This window comes from Thermoascus crustaceus (assembly GCF_041956765.1).
Source record: "Thermoascus crustaceus strain CBS 181.67 unplaced genomic scaffold VTN00scaffold_17, whole genome shotgun sequence".
Classification (NCBI taxonomy): Eukaryota; Fungi; Ascomycota; class Eurotiomycetes; order Eurotiales; family Thermoascaceae; genus Thermoascus; species Thermoascus crustaceus.
The window spans coordinates 1-27,927 of record NW_027192542.1 but is presented as its reverse complement, the minus strand read 5'-3'; the positions used below and the strand labels follow the sequence as shown (position 1 = coordinate 27,927).

The window sequence follows — 27,927 nt, the reverse complement described above, 5'->3', positions numbered from 1 at the left end:
GTTCCGGTGCGACTATATGTGATGGAATGAAGGAATGACTTTGATGAAACGCATGCCAAAGAGTATGGTGGAACTAGGTGTGGATCCATGGGACGACGTTAGTGAGGTTGAGTTTACTGGTTTTGAAGCAATGATACTCCCATTTGTTCCTGAGGCTTATGACCGGTTTCTTTCACGTGGCTGCTGTGCTTCCTCCGAAGCCTGGAGGAGATTTTCCGACCAAGAGGACCGAGTCGATATGCTTCTGTTCTTTTAATTTTTCTTCCACTTCACCAAGCGCTGCTGCTCAGTGTATTCCAATCTTAATTCTTCGATATCGTGTGCGAGAATAACTCGGGAAATAGCACGGACTCAAAGTGCTGGTCTCCTTATATTTTACTATATCTAATTTCTGTTTTCGACCCAACCTCATCCATGAAGCTTGAAACTATAGCACATGACTGATGGTTGTAGGAAACTTGGGTTTTGCAACTCAACTGACTTTTGCTAGGAACCACCTGTAGGTTCCGAACCTAGGTAAGCACCATACTCTAGTCTATGTCATTATTACAACCTCATCCTTGCTCTGGGGCTTCATTAATACGACTGTACACAAATTATCAGACAACCCTCCCAAGGTCCAGCGAATCACTACTACAGGCGCAAGCCGACAAAATCATTTTCTACTACTGTCCCCAGAACCTCAGCATAATGATAGTGGTATGTAACCTTTCCTCAACATTATCTTTTATCTAAAAATCCATTAACTATGGTTTTCTAATTATCTGATATCGACTTACTAACAGTCTTTCTGTCTCCCTAGAGGTTTCAACACGATGATACAGTCATGGATAACCCACTTACGAAAAGGCAAAGTTAGCAAGACATCAACCATGGACAGCAAAGACGCTTACTCGATTCGACACCCAGTTGCTCAATGAGTCCTGCCAACCGATGAATTGTCGAGTCTACAGACGAATCGCATGCTCTCAACGTTGCAGCCCTTTCTGCATCGCTGTTATCCTTCAGCAATGTTCCCAGGATCCCTTTGAAACTCTCCAACAATTCCGCAAGCATTAGCAGGTTCCGGTTGAGCAGCATCCGCACAAGTATCTCGACTTCCTCGCCGTCCAGCTCGATCTGGCCTAGTGTGATCTTGCTCTTGAGACATATGAAACCGGATAAAGACTGCTCGAGAGAAATTGCAGGTAGATCGAAAAGTGGATCCTTGCGACTGATTTCGTATGTCGAGCATGCTGCCTCGAGCAGAGAAAGACACTGTTCGGCTAAGACGGGCAAGGTGATGAGAGATGACTGTCGGCTCCGCTGGCAGTACTTGCAGTTGACGATGTTCTGGCCCTGCTCGTAGAGGCGGTACCCTAGGTCGAGGATTGTTCCAAACTCGACTACCGTTTGCGTGTTGCGTAGTTCAGTCATGAACTGCAGGGCGTCAAAGGAACACTTGCAGGGGGCTTCTTGGCTGCATGCTCGCGGAGAGAGGAAGGATGACATTTCACTTGTCTATTTCCTAAGTTCTTATTTGAAAGATATTGAATCGGATACCTTATCGTGGATTGCAGAATCGTGGGCTCTATTGAAATGAAAATTTTTTTAATAAAAGTTCTTGGCGGTTTCGATAGTATACCTCATAGGCCTGACAGCACGGAATCGAAGAATACGTCATGTTTTAACAAAGTTGTACAGAGGTGAAGAGGTTTCATCCCACTGGTAGAATGTGTGCCCAATAATCCAGGATGCGATTTCCCAGATTTCCGCCTGTAGTTTCAACCAAAACAATTCAACGAAATTAGTTGGTAGTCATGGTGATTTCTTTGATCCATATGGCTATCTACACTCCGTTTGTATATTTGACAAGCTACTGGCGTCACTGTTATCTGATAAGCTTTCGCCAGAAGGTGAATCCATCACAAGCTTTGATATGCGAGCTTCTCTATATCGGTCTAGAATTTAGGATTGGATTAATACAGAACTTGTAATCGCAATGAAGTACACGTCCATGTTGATATTTCCTGGAGCCTTGGCCCGATTTAACCTAGTTAGCACGCCACCCCGACTTTGTTCTGACGGGCCTAGTATTAGCATTCAAAGACTTCGTCCTTTATTCTTTTACCGTTATAACAGGTAAGTATCATGACTCGGCCTTGTGGGCCTGTAAAGAGCCTCCTGTCGAACAGAGACACGGGTGTTAGGACGGTGCGCCTCTGCACTGAGGCCCGGGCCAACTTCTGTGTCAGGCCGCCTTTCTCCTATTGTAAACTGCCACAGGGAGGGCAAAGAATATTTTCTGTTATGCAAATTCAGAGGACCTCCAAATCCCATCGAATTTCGGTCGTCCTCTGGAAAATTTGAAATGTGGCATGCTAGCCCAGGTCCTCCTGGCGGCATCGTTGTTGCACCACGCTTGTATTGTATTTCACAAACACTGAATCCTGCATTTGGGATCCCTGCCTGAAGACTGTGATGGGACGAATGAATATGAGGACCCTTGGACGCGGCATTCTCATGGATTTTATTGGCATGTTGTGCGACGTGGCCCCGATCTCTCCTTATCGCACGTTTGCCAGCTAATATTGGCCCAGGTACCACCACCCCTGGAGTGGTTTCTATAGACTAGCTGACTAGTGCATTTCCAAGTAGACTGGACTTGGAAGCCAAGAAGCCTCATTGAATGTGCGTTTACCAGCTGGCTTGGCACTAAGGCTTGTCTAGTCGCACAGAAACATGCTTGTTTGCTTTACATCATTTTATGTATCACATGTGCTCCGAAAGGTCTATCTTGCCACATGGAGACCCCCACGCCTCTGTTCGCAAGCCATTGATACTAAAGACAGATCTTCCGGCCGAGACAAGCATTGGGCGCAAGGGCACACCGCCGCCTCGAGAGCTTAATCGTTTCATCTTGCCTGTGAAGATGGTCCCATGAGAAGGCCATATCTCGCGTAAGGCTGAGCGCCGTGCTGCTGCTGCTTGCCTCAGAAGCTGTCACCTGAAGAAATTGGCATCTAGGGGTGGGCATCGCTGTGGGTAACACAGCGGCGGACTACTACCCAGTCCCTTGGGAGAGGTCGCTTGTCCAACAGCAGGAGCTTGGCAATCTCCTTCGAGTCGAGTATTGTCTCTCTGGAAAGAGGCCTCTAACGATTGAGATGAGGTTCTCACAAAAGAAATAGGATCCTCCATGCCATTATGGTGGTCTTAATGCAGGTATGGTGGAGTGAGTAAAACAGCTTTCATCCCGTTTTGATGAGTCTCGTGGTTTAAGCGTGAAACCTTTTTATATAACGTGTTAATTTCAAGACTGGATGATTCATATTAGGAATGTAGAAGGAATTTATTCATAAGGTATTTTTTCATAGGTGATCAATGTTCTTGGATCATGGTCTTATGGGCCCAAATTGGCACTGGTTTAGTCAATTACAAACAATATAATTGCTTACTTTACCGCAGAGGCCTAGGTCACTTGAAATGTAGTACAATATCTGGATATCCAATGTGCAATACTTAGACGAGCCTGGGTATATCATCCCTTCCATAATTTTACCTTCATTATAATCAATTGTAGACGACGATCAATTTCCATGACCATCATTAGTCTAGCTTTTGAGGAGGAGATCTGAGGATTCTGTTGGATGTGGAGCCGTAAAATGCGAATTGTGGACGACAATGCGCATAGTCTTGCGTGCAGAATATGCTTTAGAAAGCTAGTCTTTTCGTCCAGTCGTACTCTGTAGCTTCCTATCAACAGCGGGCAGGCCTCAACCTGCGCCAGAAAATTTGCGTCGCTGTATCTCCTGCCGAGCGAAGACAGGCATTGAGTTTCAAGGTCTCCACCACCAAAAGGATCCTTTGGAGGGCTGCTTCTGGAAGATAATGCTGCCTCAAGCATCGATATTAGAGCATCCATACTGACTATGAGCAACATCAAGAGATTTGATCTCATCGTCGAGCAGGTCCCACACTGAAGAACCATGCGCACGAGGTCTTGGAAGCGCTGCTGGCATCTCAAGCTCGCATCTATCGACAAAGCTACATCTCGCGAGCAGCTTCTGTCAATGTGCAATAACTCTCGAAGAACGGCCTCATAACAGTGGCAACGATCTGTTCCGCTAGAAAGTATAGATCCCAAGCCGCTGTCTTCAGATGTGAAGTCGCAGATGCTCTCAGCCAATTTCGAGGTTTGCCGGATGTGTTGCGGTTGTAGTGAATCCCTAACGAACTGAAACGCGGTCGTAAAGAATGAATCAGGATCGTTTGGTGACATGGAATTGGGTCTCCCATCTGTATATTGGGAATATTGCATGTCATTTCCCGGGCTTAGAAGGTACGTGTTTTGCTGATCCATTGCGGTCTCCTTTCCAGTTTCCAATTCCTCTTTATGCGAGTGAAGCGACCCTGTCGAGCGCATCGCGTTCCTGAATTGATCTTGACTACGCGATGCCGCCCTTCCCAGTCTGGGGTATGATGCCAGTTCAGGAAGAATATTATCGCACTCGATTATCATTCCCGAGTCGTCAAGCATATCTCGGTCGTTAGGATTCTCCGAAATCGAATTGCAATCGAGTCCATGCATCCATGACTCGGTGTTGAAGTCTAAGCCAGTGTTATCTAAACGATCGTAATAATATATCAGTACCAGCAATGAATCGTGTATTGTCCATGACAAGCATACCTGGATAGCTTTGATCACCATTTGTATAGCCAATTAGGGGTGTCTCCCTCGAGTCTGATTCCACTGGTATCTCTTTGGTTGTCTCTACCAGAGCAGGATTGGAGGTACTGTCTTCTGTCTCCTCATGGACCCACTCTTGCGAGCCTTCTCGCCTCCCTTCGTTGGGATTTTCTGCACTCTCCCCTCCATTATTGCCTCCAGCCTTATTCAATTCTTTTTGCTGTCTTGAAGGCCTTCCCAGGCGCCGTGAGACACTGTAGACACATGGTATATTTTGTTTGAGACAACGATGACAGGAGGGCTTATCATGACTACAGCGGATCTTGGCTTGCTGGCACGCATTGCATGTAGATCGAATCTTCAGCCTTTTGCCGGGAGGTCTGTCCTTCTCTGGATAAACAACCTTGTCTGCGCTCATTGCTGAGGTGGGAAATGGGTCATGAAATATAATATCGGGCAAGGTTGTCTTCTCTATCCTGGGGAAGACGAGGAAGATGCGGATGCATAGCAAATCAGCAACAATATTGTCTCTGGTGCAGTTACCACATGTTTCGATGGACATCTATCAACAGGAAAGCTGTGACTTTGTATAAAGTAACGATGGTGGAATTAGTAATACTTACTAAGTCGCCTCCAACAGGCATCGAAGCGTAGCCGCCTTCGATATCTTGGTGGGTGAGGCCCGCCCATCATTCTAGTTGGCCCACAGTGGGATCCACCTATGGTCAGACTCCTCATCTTACCCTTCAAAGAAGCATGTGGAGTGAGCGACTAAGAGAGGGTTGACGTACGGGATTGTTCTAGTATCACGGAAAGGAGCAAAGCTCAGTGTACGAGTCCACGTCGATCCCCAGATTGAATGTCACGTAACTAGGGGCATTCTACCAATACATACTGTGTAAAATATTTTTTTTCGTATGGATAAATTATATATGCTACATGTGCCAAGAAGTATGAGGGCTGGATTTGTCCTTTCTGCAAGGATCAGCACCGGATAATCTGTAGTTTGAGCCATTCGCAAATTCATTCCCTGCCATGTATTTAACCCAATTTATGCTTAGCTATCCTGGATCAATGCAGATCATACGTAGGCCAAGGATTTAATACTGGTACTTTATTCTGCCGCCTTCTCTATGCTATCGTACGTACTCGTCAGCTGAAAGGAACTGTAGCCTCCCCATGCTGACTATTGGCCTGGGCTCTCTCTTCTCGCCAGACGTGGTCGTTACAGAGGAAACCAAGATTGAAAAGGTAGGTTGCAATACCCTGAAATAGAAATGGTTTCATCGAATCAGTGACGAGAGTCTGGGGTTGTGTGAATACGTCTTGTTGCATTGTCGGCCGATAGAATACTCTCATGATACCAGAACGATACCAAGTCTCTTCCCTCCCTGTAAATTTGAGTCACGAGCCTTAAAGTATATCTAATTAGGAGGATCGGATTCTGTTTAGTGGGATTGTGGCCATGCATGTCGTACCTAGTTTCCTAATTGCTGAGGTGCTTTTCTTTTGCAAGAGCGTCAAAGATTGTCTGTGACTCATATGTAATGTAAGTTACACTTCAAGAGCCCACTGCATTTCATTCACTTCTAGCATTACTTTTGTCTCCAATTTCAAGGGATGAACTGAACTCTACCCCTCCCTACCTCGACTGATGTACTGTACTTTCGGCTTCACTTATCACCATTTTGTATTGCTACAATTGGAATAGATGTGCTTTATACCGCGTGGTAGAGACATTTTTATCTATTTCGTGTACCGTAAGATAACATAAGGTAGGGAAACATAACTTCTGGTCGGTGCTATTAGAGGAAATAGTATAATTTGTTCGGAGTGACAGTATTGTATTTTCCCTCCTCATTTTATATTCATTTTTGACGTCCTGATCGCTTCTTGTCGACTGTTCCAAGGTCTCTGTTGAGTCCATGAGTCAGGCTGAGTCATCACAATGGATTGGACCATTCCCGTCAATGGCCATATTTTGCCATCTTTTCGGATAAGGCATCCATATCAGGCATACCCCTCGGACCCGGTAGAAATTCAAGATGGTCTGTATCGGTTGAGGAATTTGTCCAAATTTCATTTTCGTACAGGATTCTGGTAGTTACTGGCCCGTCAATGAAGGTGCGGACCTCGATCATCTTTCCGTCTTCCCATTTCGTCACCCAAACGTTGATCATTTCAAACGGACGACCTATTGCCATTAGTTCACTCCTGGACCTCACGAACGTCTTATGTACAAACCGTTATTTGCTCGTCCACGGAATAGAACTTCCTGGACCGACCACTGCTGATCACAACCCCCATGAATATGTAACATCTTCACGTCGAATTCATCAGGATAGACTGGGAGGAAGCAGTTTGTAAGGCGCCAGACAACATTCACCCAGACATGCTTGAGATCATGGTAATGCCCCGATACTGGGTGGTGACCAACAATAGTAAAGTCAACATTTGGTGCAATTTTCTCCATGAGACGATACATGTTAGGTGCAGTATGCCGATAGACGTCGTATATGTAAGGCTGGGAAGCGTACTTGCAGTTTGTCTCCGGATTCTCGAAATAGAAACCATCGTCGTTGGGATTCAGGGGTCTTCCGGGCTCAAGGGGAGTATTGGCATTGTGTATGTTCAGGAGTGGTTTTTGTATGCCTTGGTGTTCTTGAAGGACTGTTCCTGCAGCAGTAGAAGTAAACAATGACCAGATTAAAATGGCATGGATTAGGGAAATTAGCATGATCATGGTGCGACGGGCTCGAACAAGAGCCTTGATGTAAAAGTGTTCTGATGTCCAGCCACATTGGACACACAGGTTCTTTGTATATATTGATCAAATGATAGATTTGTGTTGAGCGACTAGAAATCCATATATACTAGTCACAGAGTTCCGGCTACTTTCAGGATGTGGAATCACGTTTCTGTATTGTTTTGACCAATGAACGGCGAATTTTCAGATGGTAACATCGGCAATTTTAACCTCTACTATGCAAAGAGCTATTCTATAATGGAATACCTCACACCAGAATTGGCCGAACGTAAAGTTTCCCATCCGTGTACGATACTGCCGTCCTACCTAACATAAAAATTGACTCGTACCATGACCCTATTTTAATAGCCCAGGATGTTGACATTTGTTTTTGTGGGCCAAAATCCTATGCAAAGACTACACAGACCTCGTGTTCGAATTTGTTGATGGCTGATAGAAAGCTAGCATTACAGTCAAGGTCGATCATATATCCATAGAATACCACAGACACAATTGATGGAGAAAGGAATTGAAACAATGACTTTAATTCTCAATGAGACCATGCATACTGAGATTATCTAATGATGAGTCGGGTGAATCGACAAGTAGCCCTATATCGAATATTGGGACTAAGTACATAGAGGACCGGGACTCTAGAGTTAAATTTCGCTTCTCTCAGTCTAAAAGCATTGGGACTGCTTAGTCAAGAATCTTTGCCTCAGAGTATAAGATTCGACCCAGATTTGCTACTTCTTCAATTTTTTTGTTAATGAAACGTCTTTAGGATCCTTTTTTGCCACTCATCATATAACCTTTTGTAGGCGTAACCATTCCTCGTCCCTATAAATGGGATTAGTACGACACAAATAGTCGAATAGGTCATGGTTGCATAACGTACGGAAGGGATTTACCTCCATTCGAGCAGACTGGAGAAAGTACAGAAGTAGTTGTCGCAGTCAATGTCGTTGTCACATCACCGTCGCCTTCCACAAAGAAATAATTGCCTGCGACTGGCTGCCGCAGCTTTGTCACTTGCATAAAATGCTCGATGTCGAAGCCGGCTCTCGCCTCAACTGTGACTGGGAGGATATAAGAGTAGCATTCTGGAAGGACATAACCATCTGATTGCTCGAAAAGAAGGAATACATAGCGATGGTTGCTTCCTGGGGGTGGTCGTGGTCCGATGTATACGGCGCCATCGTCGGTCTTGTTCATAAGTGCTCGAGTTGGTGAACTGACGACCATATTTGGTTGATACCAATGTAGGACCGTGGTCGCTTTGTGCTCCAATACGACATCAACGTCGATTAAAAAGACAATGTAGGTATTTAGGGAAGAGAGATCATCCAGGCTTATGGTGGGTATAGACGAGGCATCTATCCAATATCTGTCAGCGTGCACTTGCAATGACCTTCTACCACTATACCTGATGCCCGTAGAGAATCGCCAGGAGAAACTGATAGTCCTCCGGCATATTGTACGTGAAGTCTATGGCTAGACGGCGGTGAGAATCCCGGTGGTGTCTGAGTAAGGACGGCAGCTTGGAAGGAGAGGACAATGCAAAGGATGAAAAACAGCATTGTGGTATAGGGATGGTACACTAGGAATAGCTTCGAAGCGGAGTGCTTTAACGACAGTCTGGGAAAGACCAATTTCGACAACTTAAATAAAAGACGAGCACATACCTGGTACCTAGATCATATAATGCCATTGCAGCAGGGCTCTGTGTGCCCACTAGCTTCGGATTATTAACTATAGGACGAGCCTTCCGAAGTTTTCGTCCAACTGCTGCGAATCGGACCTTCCGTTTCACAAATACTGCTCTGGTATTAGCTCTTAGCTCCCTTTTGTAACTCGACATTCTTTCTAGAATACCGCGAATGTACCATCTTTTAGAAAACATTCTTTATTCCAAATACAGTCTGTTCCTTTTCTGTAAGCAAAGGAGGTGTTACTTACCCGCCGTCGTTTTCGTGTATATTTACCAGCGCCATGGGCGGAAATTCTGCATAGTGTAGATGAACTAGCGCATCAGCCTAAATATCGCATCTTCACATTCTTCTCACGTCTCTCTTGCCGCTGGGTTTAGGCGAGGATCTGTAGAAATTTATATTTTCGTTTACCAGGTAGAAAAAACAACGCGAACTGTTTCATTTACAAGGAGATATTGGCTCTCTCGAGTTATCAGCGGGTACGGTGATAAGTCTCGGTAAACCCATGATATGTCACTATTAATCTGACCTGCATTATATCCCAGAGAAGGAATAGGACGTTCATAGTCTAGTATCCCGAATAACACCGTATCTGATACCCATACATCATTATATCCTAGCTCTTTCTCTCTTCGTCCGCAATTTCATACCGCATAAATATACAAATATTAACAAGGGGCTGGTGGATAGAATAGTAATACCAACATATGTATACGTCCAACTGCGGCCAAGTGCGTTGATCATGGGATGCACAATTGCCGTAGCACCGGCACCAAGGAGGCAGCGCACTAGGTTGTTTGCCGCCATAGCTGTTGCAGGAGTCGAATAGTGCAGGTCGACAATTAACACGTTCATAACATTATATGCAGCAGTGGTAGAGAACGAGATGACGAATAGTAATATAAGGGGGACTGCAAGTGGCAATTTGAGGCCGAGCAACCAGCCGTATCCGGCAATGGTAGTTGCTCCCAGTAGCTAGTATTAAGAAACATATTAGCCGATCAGAATATATTTTTAACATATATATCTCACGAGATAAGGGCTGCAAACCATCATTGGGAGCGCAATCTGTAACCTTGCTCTCTCGATTGGGAAATCACTAATGTCCTGCTTCTGACTTTTGAGGACAGGCTTGCCTGCTGCCACTCTAAGACGACGATAATTCCAATCGATCAACCTACCGTTAAGGACGGCACTGAGAAAAGTTCCCAGTCCAGCCGGAAGGAATATCAGACCAATACCGAGGTCATCAAGGCCGTATATCTGTTCGAACTGTGATGGCATACTCGATGTGACGAAATAATAACTTGCAAACACGACGCCATTTGCAACTAATACAAGCCCAGTGGGAAGCTCGCACAGGAGGCGCAATGTCGTCAGAGGGTTTGGAATTCTCGTCTGTCGCTTTGCTGTCAACTGATCGCGGAGTATATAGAGCTGCTGCTCGTGAGCGTCGGAAGTATTTCCACGCCGTCGTCGTTCGCGCAGGTAGGCAAAAAGTGGCATGTTCCACGCGGGGGGTGGAATGGATCCATCGCCGACGATGGCTCGACATGTTTCGGGGAAGAAGAGCAAAAGAGGCATACAGAAAACCGAAGCAGCAATAGCAAGAAACCAGAAGACAGCCTGCCAGCCAAGATATTCACTTAAAATTCCTCCAATCATTGGACCTAATGCTGGCGCAAGAATAGTTCCGAGTGCACTGAGTCCCAAATAGGTCCCTCTCTCGGCGGATGTGATAACGTCCGCTGTTACGGCAGAACTGAGGGCAACAGTCCCGCTACTACCGGAGCTTTGAACTGCACGAAGCACAAGAAGAGCGATAAAACTATGTTGAAGAGCTAATGCGACATTTGCGCAGATGTAGATGAAGAAGCACAGTATATACGTCGGTCTTCGTCCAGACGTATCGGCCAGTGAGCCCATAAAGGTTGGCGCAAGGCCCTGACAGATCTAGAGAAACATTCGTTTAGAGGTCTCTAATGCAATCAATGATTGAAAAATGTGTGACTATAAGAGTACCATACCATATACGTTGTGATAGTGAGGTTGATCTTCGAGTTATTGACGCCAAGGTCCGCTGCTATCGAGTTTAGGGCAGGATAATAGATATTTGCAGATAACGGTGAGAATGCTGACGCTATCGCCGCTGTTAAAACGATAAGCCTTTTTTGGTGATTGCTGAAGACTGAGTAGCGCTCGGTAATTGACTGTGATTCCAGCAACGGCGTATCTTCTGTCGCGTCACGATGGCTAGAATCTGAAGGCCGTGTTTCTGGCTGGGCGTTCACATTTCTCGCCGTACAGGATCCTAAACGCTCTCCTGGAGCACAACTTCGCCTAATCATCGTTATTAGTATTTGTGTTTGTTCGTATTACTGGATGTATTAATGTAGGTTATACAAACCGATGCGATTCCATCAAGACCAATGGTAAAGACTATCTTCTGTGTTGAGCTTAAAGAATCTGCTCTTCGGATTCTTTTTTAGGTAGAAAAGCGGGTCTTAGAGTACGAGTACTTCGATGAGACCACAGCTGTTCAGTCTATAACTAATGTTCCCCGACTAAAACTGCCGCAACCGTATATAATAGGTATTATCGCGGAATCCAGGTGAAAGTTCAAATTTATGTTTTCTACCAGAAACTCTCGGATATTCCGTCCTGTTTGTTTTATGATGTTGGGCCGGATCTTTTCTATTTCGTGTTCCCACACCATGTGGGGATTGTTCCACGGAGGGTGAAATTGTAGTAGATACCACTTTCCAATTACGGCGCATGAAAGAAACATGTTTCACTATCTGGAAGTTGAATTTGTTTAATTTTATTTCAAACGTGTTGGTATTGTGAATACTCGAGTGCGTGCCTTCTGAGTCCGACCTCGCAGAAAATATATATTTCATCAACACCATTATAAGTGCTCGGTATCATTACTTACTCTTTCCATGCGTTTAGGTTGAATTTCTTTCCTTCAAAAAGCCATGTCCCCAAAAACTTGCGTTAAACAGGACCGAGGTACTACATGTGTCTATAAATTTGAGTGCAATATATTTTCCCGTACAAACAGATCGACAAACTCGAAGATCTTCCTGTCATCTTGCTCAACGGCCCTGTATATCTCTTCTATTTCCGCTCCTGAGAACATAAGACTCATGTTTCTGCGAAACTTCTCTTTGACCGCTACAGAAGTGCGTGGGTTGGCCGCGTGGCCGACAGGGAATTCGACAAGCACTTCGTCCAACGAATTGTTTTCAGCCAAGTGTACAGTCAGCCCACAAGTAATACTCTTCTTCCCAATATCCATGTAGTCTTGAGTAAGCTGACTATCAACGTGGATGTGCATCCGATTCCTCAACACGTCTATGGTGGGATTACTCGCCCACGGGCTGTCATCCATGAAGTCTTGGGCCTCCGGGGCAGCACCCTTGAGAAAGGTGAGAGCTATTACATATTGCATGCAGTGATCTCGATCAGCACTGTTATGTAACGGCCTGCTTTTGTTGATAATCATGTTTGCGGCAGCATTCGTCCGGATATCGACTCTCGCGATATCCCTCTCCGGCCTAAGAGAGAGCTCGCGTAATGTCCGATTCAGAATCAGCGCACCTTCGACTGCGGCGACAGCATGTCCCTCAACCGGCATTATCTTGAAAAGTACGTGGTTGATAACCCATGAGTCGTATTTGATTGGGAACATAAACTCATTCCCACCAAACATGGCCTCATAAAAACCCCATTGGGGCATAGTCAAAACAGTCGGCGAGCCAGGTTGCCCTGCGCGGACTAACAATGCCAGTTGAACGGCTTTCATGCATGCTTCTCCTGCTGCCCACCCCTTTCGTGGAATGGTATTTGATCCCGACCGGTAGACTCTCAAGGGATGCCCGTCCATCCACACATGTGAGATTGCAGCCATCGTCTGAGCTTCCGTTAAGCCCAGGAGCCAGCAGACCACTGCAGTAGACGCGAGTTTGACGAGGATAACATGATCTAGGCCGCGGGAATTGAAGGAATTCTGTAGCAGGAAGCATCCCTGGATCTCATATGCTTTGATAATAGCCGTGAGAAGCGTTTTCATCGTAAGCGGAGGCCCACTATGCGCCAGCTTGCCATTTTCTACGGAACGACTGAGCCAATCCATCACTGCGAGCAGTGCACCAACATTATCTGAGAGAAAGTTGTAATTAGTGATCCAGTCTGTTTTAGATATGCAATTCAGCAAACTCACCAGAAGGGTGACCCCAGTCTGCTCCAGCGATGGCGTCATTATGGTCAAGATAACGAATAATAGTTGCCATATCAAAAGCTCCCTTTAAAGGATCAAGCATGTAGGAAGTCCCAGGTAACTTGAAGCCATTCAAAGTAAAGGTCTGTGGAACTGGTGGACCGAGAAGCCTCCTGCAGCTCTCACTTTTATATACCGTCTCGATCGCACATCCCATGGCATCTAAAAGTGCAGTGCGTGCATTTTGGAATGCTGCCTTGTCTTGAACTTTTCCATGGAACACGTAGTCCGCGATGTCCACGATTACCTGGTCATATTTCTGTGAGGGCATCTGGTAATATTCAGGTAGATAGTTAAATGGCTCTCGTGATTTAAGAAATAGGAACTGTAGGATAGTGCGTCTTTGTCTGCGTCTCTAGGGAGTTCAAGACATCAACGTAAAGATGACTCCAAATACGGAAATATCAAACACAGTGTCAATTATCAATTTGGTGACATCATGTACATTTAAGTACTTACTGCGGGATATCGAGACTTGAATGTTTGTAGATATATTAAATGTGTTAAGATTCATTTGGCCGACCACGGAACTCATGTTGTGCAACCAATCGCGGAAATAAAAATAGCTGCATTTTTGGCAGATCCAAATTACGTGTCATATGCCAAGTTATAATTTGTAATTTGTAATACAAAAAAAGGGGGAACACGACAACGGAAGATCTCCTTGGTGTCCATTAAGCAGATAACTAATTTGCAAGCTACGAGATGTGGCGAGATCAGTCTCTGCAAGTATGCAGGGCAAAAGAATTTGTCCGAATCCATCAGTACTTTTAGTGACAAGAATCTATAACCTTGACGATATATTTGCAAATGACTCAGAACTTCCAGTATAGATATGAGAAGGCCTGAATAACTTTCCTCGTTTCACTATACTACCGATTAGACACTGTAACATGAATCCCAGGAACAGACTCACGCATGTACTCCCGCCAATGTGCCATGATCCCAACAATACGCTGGGTCACCATAGCGATCGGAATAAATTCGGGTTCAAAGCCGCTGGTAGTCAGAAGTCATCAGCGATTAATTTCTCACCCCAAAGTCTGCTAGTGACTCGATTCAATAGAGTGTATAGCTTACATCCCAGTAAAAATAAAATTGCCGTAGAAATCAGCGTTCGCATGCAAGCTTCTCGATTTGAAGTAATCATCCGAAGCGGCGACTCTTTGGATCTCTTCGGCAACTTTAAAAAGCGGACTTGATGTCGCGTTAATGTCATCAAGCAATCGTCTGATGGGAGCCACTCTCAGATCGGTGCCTTTGTATGTTCTGTGCCCGTAGCCAAAAAGTTTGCGCTCGCCTCTTTTCACCTGTTGGATGAATTTCGGCACGTTTTCGGGACTGCCAATCTCCTTTAGCGCTCGATGGGCAGACTCGCTCGCACCAAAGTGCAGAGGACCACATGCAGCAGCTAGGGCACTGATAAGACAGGATATTGGGTCTGGAAGGGATGAAGCAGAGACAAGTGCTGCGAATGCAGAAAGCGCCATGCCATGATCAGCATTCAAAACTCCAAATCGCTGGTAGCATAATAACTTTTCTGGCTCAGGGCGACCGGTCGACTGATCTACCAGCCCCATCATGACAAAGAGGTTCTCGTAGTATGTATTCTCAGCGGAGGCCGGTACGAAGGGAATTCCTTTTCGATGGGAAGCAGCTAGTCCAACCACAACTGCGTAAGATGAAACTGCTTTTATAATACCAGCATCAATCTTCGCAGCATTTCCCTGGTATATGTTTCCTCCATTTGAGGCGGGAATTGATTCTGGATTGCAGGCGACGTATGCTGCAAGGCCAGCAATTATCATTGGCATTGGTGGGGAAGTCGATCTGTGAAAAGGCCAATAGATTCAATTGTCCGTTACAGATATTTATTTTGAAGAAGCCACACTTACGGAAATGCTTTGATAGTATTGACCACATTCTCAGGCACTTTCGACATAGTAGTTGCCAGTACCTGCCTTAATTCTTCCTTCTGCTGCGATGTCGGATACTTCCCCCACACCATCAGATGCAACATCTCTTCGAAGTTGCTATCCCAAACTTGCTCTAGTTTGTGCCCACGGTAGAGTAGCAGCCCTCTCTCACTGTCCCTATATTGGATAAAGAACTCGTAGAGAGCTCATCAGCAAATTTTCATAGACCAACGTGACGACTTGCTAAGGTTGCGAGATTATCTTACGCGAAACTGATATCTGTCTCAACAACGGCAGTGTTCTGTAGACCTGGGTCGTAAATCCGTAGGCCTCCACCGACCTTGTCCGCATTGTTTGTACCAGCGCCTGGAGCTTTTATCTGCTTGAGTGCAGTAGCATTGACGGCATTTCTGTGGATTGGAATTTCATATTCCAGCGATGTGCGAGAATCCTTCACAAGAAGCTTCCCAGAAGACATAATTTAGAAAGGGTGTCCAGAAAAGAAATACTAGATTTAACAAACAAGATCACTATAGAACAGGAGGTACCCGTGTCCAATATTAACTAAGGACAGAGAAGGTCGTGCTGAATCCTATAAGATAAAGTATAACTGACGTCTCTTTCCTCACCAAATATCCGATCTTGCCTTATCAGGGCTCCGTTGGAAGTCCCTAATCTTTATTTCTTATCTGACGTGCGACTGTCACAAAGTCCGTGGCGTGTTGTTTCGGGAAATAAAAACAACACTAAAAGCCGCCGATAATTATTGATTACATGGTGCAAATTATGCTTTTATAACACCATGTAACCTGTTTACCAGCACTTATTTCAGCGAATTATCGGTGAAGAGCACCTTTGAAGTAATGCCTTCATACGGATAAATATCAACATTGTTTAATTAAGTTTTCACAGTGCACATAGTCTGAGGATCAAATATTAGGGTAGACTATTGGGATCTAGATCTATAATTCATTTTCTGAGTTATAAGATTTTTGGGACTCTCTATGCCATAGAATGCGTAGCAACGAGCTAAATCTGTAACAAGAAATACACTATTTTGAGCCCTGACGTTCCGCTCACAATTGAAAATGAAAATCAAGATAACTGCGCTGCTTTGTTTCCCAGCTCTCGAATTGCGTTTGCTATCTGTTTCACGTTCCTTGTGTCACTCGGGATCTGGTGACCTTTCTCATGAACGTAAAGGGTCGATAATCGTGGATCACAGAGAGCGTAGAGCTTCAGGGAGTAAGGATACGCAAAATCATTCGTTCCAGCTATGTGAAGGGTGGGGATGTGAATAAGACCTTTTAAGCCATCCTCCATGATGACGTTGTCATAGTGGTCCATTCTAAAGGGCGCTGGGGCGTTCATGAAGATTGCGCACCGAAACGGTGGAGGCTCATATGGGTTTGTTTTGAATAGATGAGCGAGAAACGCAAAAGCCAGTGTACCGCCGTGAGAGAAGCCGAGAACACCGTCGAACGGACCGTCTTCTTCGATCACTTCTTGGAGAAGCTCATACGCACGATTGAGGGATGTATCGTCATCGTCGATACTGAGAGGAAACGTATAGAACATAAAGTAGGGCCCTTCGAAAATTCCCTCAATACCCGGGCCTGGACCACACTCAACGTTCCCCTCAACAAAATAGAATGATGCGTTATTGTCTTTTTGTAGTTCTCGTATGAGGGGAGCTGCATAATTGTTGTTAATGACTTTATCAGACGAATGATATAGGAGCTATTACCTAGTTGAAATTGTAGAATCTTTTGTTTCCATTCTCCGTTAGCCTTACACCGCCAATACTAGTGTATCGTAGCAAAAAACCTACTTGGGCGTTGGTTCCCGCGCCGTGAAGGCAGAGCAACTTTAGATTTGACATGTTGCCAATAGGGACGAAAAGGCTCGAGTCAGCCGTAGCAAAACTAGAACTCTTTGCTGGAGTTTTTAAAGCAATTTCTCGTATAATTTGGTTATTTCAGACAACTTTATCACTGCCAATTTGCCTTTGGAAGATTCCCAGTCTCGGACAATTTTGCTAGAACTCCTGAAAACTCACCGTCCCAATAGTCATACTACTGCCACTTTAGAGTGGCATATAGCCTCAGATGGTACGACGACGACTATTTCCGTATTCCGTTCTATAAAGGATTACATCTAGCTGAGGACATCCGGCTTTCTATTTCATGGAAACATATCGCATGCTTATCCCGCTAGATTTAACTACACGACTCCACAGCTCCGTCATAGCACCGAAGTAACCGTCAGCATTACTTGATTATCGGAGACTTCTCATATAGTGTATTGGCCATATGGTCTGACCAAGGCCGTGTGACGTTAGTCAAAAGGAGCGAGGAATTCGCATCAAACCAAGATACCTAGTGTTATACCAAGCTCCACATGCTTCATTCGAAGACGAGAATCCATGATAATCGATCTCTTCTTATATTCATTGTCTCAGGAATTGCTGACATTGCCGTTATTCCTCAGATTCGGTTGTATTTAGCTTTAGAAACGGTATTTGTGTGGGCAGCCATTGCTTGAGGGATTGATATTCCCTCGGTTTACGCAATCTCGTGCGGCTAGCAAGAGAAATAAAATGTCAACTGCATCAAACAGTCAGTGTGATGCATCAGATAACATCAATAGCGCCATGGAGGATAAATCGATGCCGATCGCAATTGTAGGCATGTCTTTTAGAGGACCAGGGGACGCTACAACAGTTGAAAACTTGTGGAAAATGTTATCTGAAGCACGGGAAAGCCGCACAGAAATTCCAAAAGGAAAATGGAACAATGAAGCATTCTATCACCCTGACTACAAGAGAAATGGCACAGTAAGTATACCCAAACAGTTTGAGGCTCCAGTGGGGATAACCAAGAATGATGTTCAGCACAATGTGACGGCAGGTCATTTTTTCAAAGATGACCTGGCTTATTTCGACGCCCCATTTTTCAACATGACGAGAGCTGAGGCAGAGGTTTGTTTGGACTTCCTCGAGATACGGAGTGAATCTACCTAATTCTTACGGTTGCAGGCACTCGATCCCGCGCAGCGGCTTCTTCTAGAGTGCACTTACGAGGCACTAGAAAATGGTCAGTAGAAGGTTCCTCCTGACGGAAGTTCTACATCTAACACATGGCCTAATAGGCGGTATTCCCATGGAGAAAATTGTTGGCAGCAAAACATCGGTATTTGTAGGGTCGTTCGCTACAGATTATACTGACCTACTGCTACGCGACCCCGAGGCGGTCCCCATGTATCAATGCACCAATGCCAGCCAGTCAAGAGCAATGATCTCCAACAGGCTCTCATACTTCTTTGATCTTCACGGCCCTTGCGTGACAGTCGATACGGCCTGCTCAGGAAGCTTAGTTGCTCTTCATTTGGGCTGCCAAAGTTTGCGGGCCGGCGATGCCAAATGCTCCATTGTAGCGGGAGTGAATGTGATCTTGAACCATGAGTTTATGATAACCATGTCTATGATGAGGTAAGGTTGCTGTAAATTATCTCCAATATATCGTATTGCTCAGCTATATAGGTTCCTCTCACCCAACGGTCGTTGTTATACCTTTGACGAGAGGGCCAACGGCTATGCTCGAGGAGAGGGCGTGGGCTGCGTTGTCCTCAAGCCGTTGGCGGACGCCCTAAGAGACGGCGATACTATCCGCGCTGTTATCAGGGGTACCGGCTCAAATCAGGACGGCAAAACATCCGGCATCACTCTACCGAATCCTGATGCTCAGGAAGCACTTATTCGAGACGTGTACGAGGCAGCAGGCCTGCACCCTCGGGAAACGAGCTACGTCGAGGCGCATGGGACTGGAACATCAGCTGGTGACCCATTGGAGACAAGAGCTTTGTCGAAGGTTTTCTGTAAAAATCGGGCGCCCGATAAGCCCCTAATAATTGGATCAATCAAGTCCAATCTCGGCCATCTCGAGGGAGCAAGTGGCATTGCCTCCGTCATAAAGACAGTTCTCATGCTGGAGAATGAAACTATCCTGCCAAATCGCAATTTTAAATATCCCAATCCGCGCATTCCGTTCTACGAATGGAAATTAAAGGTTGACACATCTACACTCCAATACATATTTCGCGCTCAAAACAGCTAATATAGATATGCAGGTACCAGTCTTCGTGCATCCTTGGGACATCAAAGGTCCTCATCGGGCTTCAATCAACAGTTTCGGGTACGGTGGCTCAAATGCTCACGCAATCATAGAGTCTGCGCGCGAGTATCTAGACTCGCGAGCGATAAAGGGATCATTCCGACATTTCAAATCGCTCCGTTCACAGAACGAGAAAACAGATGTCGATGTGACAGACAAAGACAGCTCGACTGATTATCGCAATGGGGTAACAAGGATTTCCACATATACAAAACAAGGCTGCCCCAATGGAACCATCGATCTTCCAGAGGCAAATGGCGACGAGATTAACGTTCCCATCGAGAGCCATAAAGGAGATTCTCATGGCCCCATGGCAGAAGATGATGAGCCCACGAGGCTATTCGTTCTCTCCGCCTTTGACGAAGCCTCAGGAAAGAGGCAGATAGAAAACCTCCTGAACTATATAGAGGAGCGTATTGAAACAACAGATAGCAAGTTTCTAGACGATCTGGCCTTCACGTTGAACGAGAGACGAACGAAATTCATCTGGAAAGCTGCAATCCAGGGAAGGTCGATGGCTGATATCAAGAGCTCTTTGTTAAGATCGATCAAATTTGACAAGTCATTCAAAACGCCAACTGTTTCTTTCATCTTTACAGGGCAGGGCGCTCAGTGGTGCGGAATGGGGCGGGAGCTGCTGGCAGCGTATCCCGTTTTTAAAAACACCATAGAGAGGATAACCGAACATCTAAAAACGCTTAAGGCTCCATTTGATGTCAAAGGTACGCTAATTGTTCCATTAATTATGGGAATATGGGCTAATCAATCGGCCTAATAGATGAACTCACAAAGGACCCGGAACGTTCACAAATCAATCTTGCCCTGTATAGCCAGCCGTTGTGTTCAGCCGTGCAGATCGCCTTAGTCGACCTTCTTGCATCCTGGGGAGTTAGACCAGATTCTGTAACCGGGCATTCAAGTGGTGAAATAGCAGCCGCATATGCAGCCGGCGCGTTGTCACTTGAAGACGCCATGGCAGTGTCATACTACCGTGGCCTCGCATCGAGCCACATGCAGCAGAAAGCAACAACAAAAGGCGCCATGATGGCTGTAGGCATGTCAAAGGAAGATGTCGAACCACTTATTGCTGCTCTTACGACTGGGAAGATTACCGTCGCTTGCGTCAATAGCCCGCAGAGCATCACAGTCTCTGGTGACGTTGAAGCAATTAACGAACTTAAGGCTATCTTGGATGAGAAAAAGCTGTTTGCTCGCAGGCTTGCCGTGGAAATAGCCTACCACTCCCATCACATGGCGCTCGTTGCGGAGGAATACGCAAATTCCATATCCGGGATCCGGACACTGAAGGCTACTGATGTAGAGATCTTTTCTTCTGTCACTGGAAAGAGAGCCACTGCAGCAGAGCTAGGATCGAGTTACTGGATCGCAAATCTCCTGGGGCAGGTCAAATTTGCAGATTCAGTGCGAGAAATGTGCCTCGAGACAGCTCGAGGAAAGAAAACAAGGAAGCAAGCCCAGAGAGGGAGGCTGAACTTGTTAATCGAGATAGGGCCCCATTCTGCACTAGCTGGCCCCATCAAGCAGATCTTGCAGGGAGAGGCTAAGCTGAAAGACTCACAGACTAGTTATATATCTGCCCTTGTCCGCAAGGAGAGCGCCATCACAACAATGCTTACTCTAGCTGGAAAGTTGGCTACCCAGAGCTATCCACTGAAATTCGCTGCCATTAATCGACCAATGGGATGGGAGAGTCATAACGTTCTTGTTGACCTGCCCCCATATTCATGGAATCATTCAAACTCATATTGGGCTGAACCCCGGCTGAGCAAAACACTTCGGGAGAGAACCTCTCCACGGAAAGACCTCCTAGGTGCGCTGGATAGAAATTCGAACCCCCTTGAGTCTCGCTGGCGCAATCATCTGCGTCTATCAGAAATCCCGTGGGTCAGACACCACAAGATTCAATCCAATATATTATATCCAGCAGCTGGTTTCATAGCAATGGCAATAGAAGCCGCTTGTGAACGCGCAAAACAGCGAAGTTTGAAGGCAATCAGCGGTTACAAGTTCCGCGAGATCGCTATCGGAACAGCATTGCTTATCCCAGAGCAAGACGATGGAGTTGAAACATTTATCTCACTCAAGCCCTTTTCGGATAGTCTCAGAGGCCCCAATGGCTCATGGGAGGAATTCCACGTGTACTCTGTCACTGCGGCCAACAGCTGGACCGAGCACTGCCGTGGTCTGATCAGTGTACAGTTTGTAGAGAAAGATAGAAACGTCTTCAACAGAGAATCAAGAATCAAGCACGAGAAGGCCCTATCCGAGAAACTCGCCGGTATTGCAGAAAGGTGCACGGATGACGTCGAAACATCAGGACTCTATAGACGGATGAGAAATTTCGGCCAGGATTACGGCGAGACCTTCGCAAATATGGACATGGCACGGTCCGGAATAGAGACTGCTATTGGCACGATTGTTATCCCTGACACTGCTGCGGTTATGCCAGCACAGTATCAATATCCTTTTGTCATACATCCAGCGACGCTTGACACTGCCTTGCACCTAGTCTTTGTTGCGAAGTATGGAGAGCGAGGGCCCCTTGACGAGCCAGCAATACCTATTTTTGCAGACGAGATCTTCGTATCTCATCAATTTCCGACGGATATCGGCCACAAACTTAGTGCCCACGTCTTCCTGAGTGAACGGGATCGACGGTCCTTCAGATCGTCAATTTGGATCACCGATCCAGAGCAACCACGATGCGAGCCGCTGGTCTCCTTCACAGATCTTCACTGGAGGATCCTTGGAAGAGACGTTCAGAAAGAAAGTACACGTAATAACGAGAGGACCGCCTATGCGTTCAAATGGGACGCTGACATTGATATGCTCTTCAACGAGAATGTGGCTACGTTGTGTGGAGGACCTGCTCCAACTGAACAGCAACTTGTTAGACAAGCACATGCCTGTGTTATTCCTGAAGAAGCCCGTCTTCAAATCAATACGAACAACGGCTTCTGCCATGGCCATATCTGCCAAGCAGTGAGACGCTTTTTGAGCCTCCTTGGTCACAAAAATCCTCACCTGTCCGTTATGGAGATTGACTCCGGATTTGGTAGCGTTGCAGTGCCAATAGTGCAGACATTAACTGTTTCAGATGATGGCTATATACCAAATTTCAGAAAGTACACGTTGACTGGCACGAACCCTTCGGTATTCGAGAGCATCAAGACCAAGCTTTCATCCGTGCAGGATATCGTGGTGTTTAAAGAACTCGATATCGAGGTTGACGCTCTGAAGCAAGGATTCCCCGAAGGGTCGTTCGACGTAGTCATTGCTCTTCATGGAGTCGGGGGAGTCGAAGCCACAGACGAAGTGTTGAAGAACATTGGAAAACTCCTGAGACCAGATGGGAGACTCATTCTTCTCGATGTGACTCGAGATTATATGGCGTCCATGGCGACATCTGGTGTCCTCTCTGACTGGTCTAGTGCACAGAATGGCCAACGACAACAAGACTCTGCTCCCATTTCAGAGGGTGAATGGAAACAGAAACTGGCAAAGGCCGGTTATGGAGACGTGGAATGCGTCGTTCGGGATCATGCGAACGAGTCTGAGCACGATGCGTTGATGATTGTCACAATAGCGCGCACGGCGGTTGTTGCGGCGCCAAAGGCGGTGCTCATTGTGGATGAAAAGAAGGGGGATGACAGCGGAGTCGACGCGACGCGTCTGGCGGAGCTCCTAGCGCGGAGCGGAACGGAGGCGGAGATCGTGGCGTTCCGCGACGCGGAGCCAGCGGGGAAGACTTGCATCGTCCTTGGCGACCTCGACGGCACCATTACCAGCGATCCTTCCGAGGAGCAGTTCGCAATTATCAAAAACATTTTCCTCAAGAGTAATGGGGCGCTTTGGGTGACCCGAGGTGGCACCGTTTGTTCACAGAATCCCAACGCCAACGTGGTAACGGGACTGGCAAGAACTGCCCGATCAGAGAATGATGGATCGACTATTGTTACGCTGGACCTCGATGGGGAGGAGCCACTCAGCTCCTTCGCCGCCTCTGAAGTCGTATACTCGCTGTTTAGACGTCGGTTCGCTTATCAACATTCATCGGAGTCTAATGTTGATCTAGAGTATGCAGAACGAAGGGGAATCCTTATGATCCCTCGCATCGTCGAGGATCAAGAGTTGAACAAGGCAATCTCCTCAATCAGTAACCCGGTACCAGAGGACCAACTGTTTCACCAAGCTGGCCGTCAACTTCGACTTGAGGTTGGATCTAAGTACATGGAGGACCTGTACTTTGTCGACGAGAAGAAATGCAGTCGTGATCTGGCGGACGAGAGCATCGAGGTAGAAGTCAAGGCGGTTGGCTTAAACGCACGCGATGCGTTGGTCGCTTCCGGCGAAGTCAAGATGGAGCCCCTTGGCGTTGAGTGCAGCGGGATTGTGACAGCTGTTGGGAGGTCTGTCCAGAACATAGCTCGTGGAGATCGGGTTGCTGGTTTTGCACTTGGAGCAATGTCCAGTTCGTACTGTGGCAGAGCGTCCGCCTTCCAAAGGATCCCTGAGTACATGTCGTTTGATACGGCAGCGTCTCTCCCCATAGCCTACACAACGGCCTACTACGTTGTTCGCCATACTGCTGGGCTCTCGGGACGGGAAAAGGTGCTTATACACTCAGCGACCGCAGTTCTGGGCCAAGCCCTCATCGAGTTGTGTCTCGATGCTGGCGCTGAAATCCTAGTCTCTGTTCCTACATTGCAGGACAAGAACCTCTTGCTTTCACAGTACACCATACCCGAAGATCATATTCTCGACAGCGACGACGCGAATATAAAAGAAGAGATTATGAGATTGACTTCTGGAAAAGGTCTTGATGTTGTTATCAACTGCTCTACGGGAGAGGCGCTACGTCTCGCTTGGCATTGCATCGCTCCTTATGGACGATTTGTGGACTTAGGAACCCACAATGCGGATCTCAACACTCGTCTCGAAATGATGAACTTTAGGAGAAATGCGAGCTTCGTTGTATTTGATATCTTGTTTCATATGCAACACCGACCTCAGGACGCGGATAGAGCGTGGGCAGAGGTTATGAATCTTTTGCGTCAAAAAGCAGTTAATGGCCCATCTAATATACTAACGTTCCCCATCCAGGATGTAAAAAGCGCCCTGCAAAAGGTTAAAACCGAGAGGAGTTTCAAAACTATCGTTGTGTCGAACCGAGGTGCCATTGTGAAGGTGAGTAATAATTCCCAGGTCTGTTCGACAAATACTGACTTGTGCAGGTTCTTCCTCGGGATACGAATAGCAATATCTTCCGCCCAGATGCTTCGTACCTGCTAGTTGGTGGCCTTGGTGGGATTGGACGTGCAATGGCGCTTTGGATGACAGATCACGGGGCCAGGAACTTGATATTTGCCAACCGAAGTGGCCTCTCTAAAGAAGAGGCTCGATATACTGTCGACCAATTACAGCAGAGAGGAGTGAAGGTCAAGGTATACAGCTGCGATGTCAGTAAATCAGAACAGGTCTCTAAGCTCGTCAACGAAAGTTCAACGAGCATGCCACCGATACGAGGAGCTATCCAGGGGGCTATGGTCCTTCGCGTAGGTTTCGCACCTATCATTTTATGTGCTTCATACTCATCTCCTTTAGGATATGCTACTCGAGAAGATGACCGTCAGCGACTACAAGGCGGTGACAGATCCAAAGATCAAGGGGACATGGAACCTTCACAAGTTCCTGCCGAAAGACCTCGATTTCTTCGTCATGCTATCTTCCATCAGTGGCATCGTTGGGAATGCCACTCAAGCATCATACGCAGCTGGGAACACATTCTTGGATGCCTTTGCGGCGTTTCGAAATTCGCTTGGGTTATCTGCAGTGACCCTTGATCTTGGCGTCATTACTGGCGTGGGATATCTCTCTTCCAACGAGAATAAGGATCTGCTTGACGCGATGGAAAGACAAGGTTTCGAGGCGACTGACGAAGAGAATCTTATGGCCCTAATACAGTCAGTACTTGCTAAACCGCGCAGGGATTTTAATCTTGCCCAAACCGTGACTGGCCTCGGGACCTGGAAGAAGGGTACCTCACTCCCAGCATTCGACCTATCCGTCTTTTCCCGCTTTCGCCGTCTCTCTCTATATGCCCAAGACGGCGCTAGTGGAGAAGATGCGTTGGCAAATCAGCTTAGGCGCATGCTTGGGTCAGCAAAGACGATCAATGAAGCTACAGAGTTGGTCTGCGCCGCTCTCATCGACAAGCTCGCCTCGCGAAGTGGCATCCCTCCAGATAACATCGATTCCTCGAAATCGATCTCGGAATACGGGGTCGACTCACTCGTTGCAGTCGAGCTGCGTAACTGGATAGCAAGTGAGATGGATAGCACTGTTCCAATATTGGAGCTTTTAGCGAATATTTCCATGCTGCAGCTCAGCGGCAAGATAGCTGCACGATCGAAGCTACTCAATCTTGAATCGGACAAGACGTAATTTAGATTTAGTTCTAGTCTAGCAAACAATGGATCAACAGAAGCCAGTTCTATTTGTATTTCGCTCTAATGACTTTTGTGAAGTTGCCGTCGCATTCTCATTTAAATACACTGCCAACCAGACTGTAATCATCTCCTCATACGATGTAGCTTCCTGATGAGGGTAGCTTATTCCAGGCTCTGAATAAGCTATATATAAAATTCTACCCCATTCCATCTGTATGTAATGGGATACCAAAGAAAAACATTTGCCATCTTTTGCGAACCACTAATCCTCTGCCTGCAAACTGCGAGATGTTAACCATTCACTGTGGACCGAGCGATCGTGTCTGTACTGGCCGAAACCGTTTGAAGGCAAGGACCAACTAGCCATACGCAGCGGAAATGGCCTTGAATGTGTTTGCTTTGTTCATGAAGATATTGAAGGGAAACATAATCAATCCGATGGTGAAATAAAGATGGTCGAAACTGAGCCGAGCAAGCGATTTCTGTGTGATTTTTTGCCCTCGTAGTAGTAGAGTGGCCATGTATTAGTTAAGTGCATTTATAGAGGAGTCCTCGACAATGCAGTCTGGATACTAACTTCATAGGTCCAATCTTCCATACCATCCCAATGTGCTGAGTACCACACCCTGAAGGAGCTCCACGGACAGATAAACCAGTTCTTCCCGGTTTCCTTGTCGCTAAAATACTACAGGATGACGATGCCAGTGCGTGATTGTTATTCAGACTGCATAGTGCTTTTAGCAGATACTGAGGCGCGCACGACCCTGCAAGACTGTACTTGAGGAAGCGACCAGCAAATGGGATGAGAGGCGTCTTACTCGAAACCGAACAAAGAAATTCCGCCAACAAGAAACCACAAACTCAACACGTTACTGAATATAGATAATGCTCTAGGAGATATCGCATGCCTCCTACTGGTCCTGTGGGCCGCGTGTCCTTGGCTTCTGAAAAAAAAAAAAGAAAAAAATTATCATGTTGCATTGTTGCGTTTCGCCTCATTCTAAAGGTCTCCATCAAGGCAATCTTCGGCAAGAAGCGGTAGATATTCTTGAAAATCGAGAAAAACAAATTCGTACATATCTAAGATCTTCTCATAGTTCATCACCAATGATTCTCACATTTCCAACAAAGTCTCGTCTCGTCCCGTCTGTTTTCAGCCAATCCGTCTGGCACTTCCAGCACAACTAGTGTTGCGGTGACCTTGAGCTTTCCCAGCCTCATGGCTCTGCTACAGTCGTTCTGTTACCGTTGGAGAGCAGCCCTACAAGACCTGTTCTTATCGCACTCATCGTTCTATTACAGAATGGTGATACTATCCACTTGACGGCCTTTCTCGGGATCCTGTTATCTCTAGGGCTGGTCAGCAACATAGGTACCATCACAGCTTGGCTGCTGATGGTAACATGTTTCTGGCGGAAGTTGTATTTAGTGTCCGAACATGATTCCGAACGTAGCAGAACCTTCCTAGGGAAACCTCTCCTTCCTACTAGGCTCTCTCACAGACGCACGTTTCGCGAGAGGTAAAGTTACTGGCACAGTTATTTTAACGTCCGCATTCCTGTTGGGCTTCGAGGTCGGGTCGGGACTGTGTTGCCTATTGATATGAACGGAACAGACCCACAGATTTCGGGGAAAGGAACCAGCTGCTTGACTGTTAGGAGGCCTTTCATGTGTTGGTTCAACATTGACCCGGCCTATTATCTAGAACGCGGGCATAATCATCTCGGTCTATCAGGCAAGCTACATGCCTTTTTACGGTCAATAGCAAGTTATCACCCTACCTACATTAGATACGGTCTCATGCTGACAGTATTATGGGAGAAGGAGGCGGAACTCTCTGAAAGATGTTGATATTATTATTATGAGCTTGCTTGCTAGTAGGAAGAGGATTCTGACTGTTTACACGAATGTAGAATAACATAGACACGCGAGAGGCTAGGCCTAATTGGGTAGGAGGGCA

The 27,927-nt window shown here is 46.3% G+C and overlaps 5 protein-coding genes across 5 annotated transcripts; 1 reads left to right on the top strand and 4 right to left on the bottom strand.

The window, feature by feature from the left end:
• Window positions 1–824: 824 nt before the first annotated feature.
• On the bottom strand, window positions 825–1,491 carry VTN00DRAFT_3463 (uncharacterized protein; the record flags this gene model as incomplete). Its single annotated transcript, XM_069429783.1, has 2 exons — window positions 825–838; window positions 894–1,491. The coding sequence occupies 2 exons, from the start codon at window positions 1,489–1,491 to the stop codon at window positions 825–827; spliced, it is 612 nt and encodes a 203-aa protein (XP_069282757.1).
• A 6,727-nt stretch (window positions 1,492–8,218) lies between these two features.
• VTN00DRAFT_3462 (uncharacterized protein) lies at window positions 8,219–13,680 on the bottom strand (the record flags this gene model as incomplete). The annotated part of the gene is made up of 6 exons (XM_069429782.1): window positions 8,219–8,255; window positions 8,314–8,791; window positions 9,829–10,102; window positions 10,178–11,080; window positions 12,186–13,291; window positions 13,353–13,680. 6 exons carry the CDS (start codon window positions 13,678–13,680, stop codon window positions 8,219–8,221), a joined length of 3,126 nt encoding a protein of 1,041 aa, XP_069282756.1.
• Window positions 13,681–14,281: 601 nt separating this feature from the next.
• VTN00DRAFT_3461 (uncharacterized protein) lies at window positions 14,282–15,803 on the bottom strand (the record flags this gene model as incomplete). Its single annotated transcript, XM_069429781.1, has 4 exons — window positions 14,282–14,408; window positions 14,490–15,239; window positions 15,305–15,502; window positions 15,592–15,803. The coding sequence occupies 4 exons, from the start codon at window positions 15,801–15,803 to the stop codon at window positions 14,282–14,284; spliced, it is 1,287 nt and encodes a 428-aa protein (XP_069282755.1).
• A 617-nt stretch (window positions 15,804–16,420) lies between these two features.
• On the bottom strand, window positions 16,421–16,903 carry VTN00DRAFT_3460 (uncharacterized protein; the record flags this gene model as incomplete). The annotated part of the gene is made up of 1 exon (XM_069429780.1): window positions 16,421–16,903. The coding sequence occupies one exon, from the start codon at window positions 16,901–16,903 to the stop codon at window positions 16,421–16,423; it is 483 nt and encodes a 160-aa protein (XP_069282754.1).
• A 1,381-nt stretch (window positions 16,904–18,284) lies between these two features.
• On the top strand, window positions 18,285–25,962 carry VTN00DRAFT_3459 (uncharacterized protein; the record flags this gene model as incomplete). Its single annotated transcript, XM_069429778.1, has 9 exons — window positions 18,285–18,305; window positions 18,363–18,420; window positions 18,476–18,815; window positions 18,867–19,392; window positions 19,454–20,219; window positions 20,276–24,492; window positions 24,622–24,705; window positions 24,753–25,073; window positions 25,123–25,962. 9 exons carry the CDS (start codon window positions 18,285–18,287, stop codon window positions 25,960–25,962), a joined length of 7,173 nt encoding a protein of 2,390 aa, XP_069282753.1.
• Between the last annotated feature and the right edge of the window lie 1,965 nt (window positions 25,963–27,927).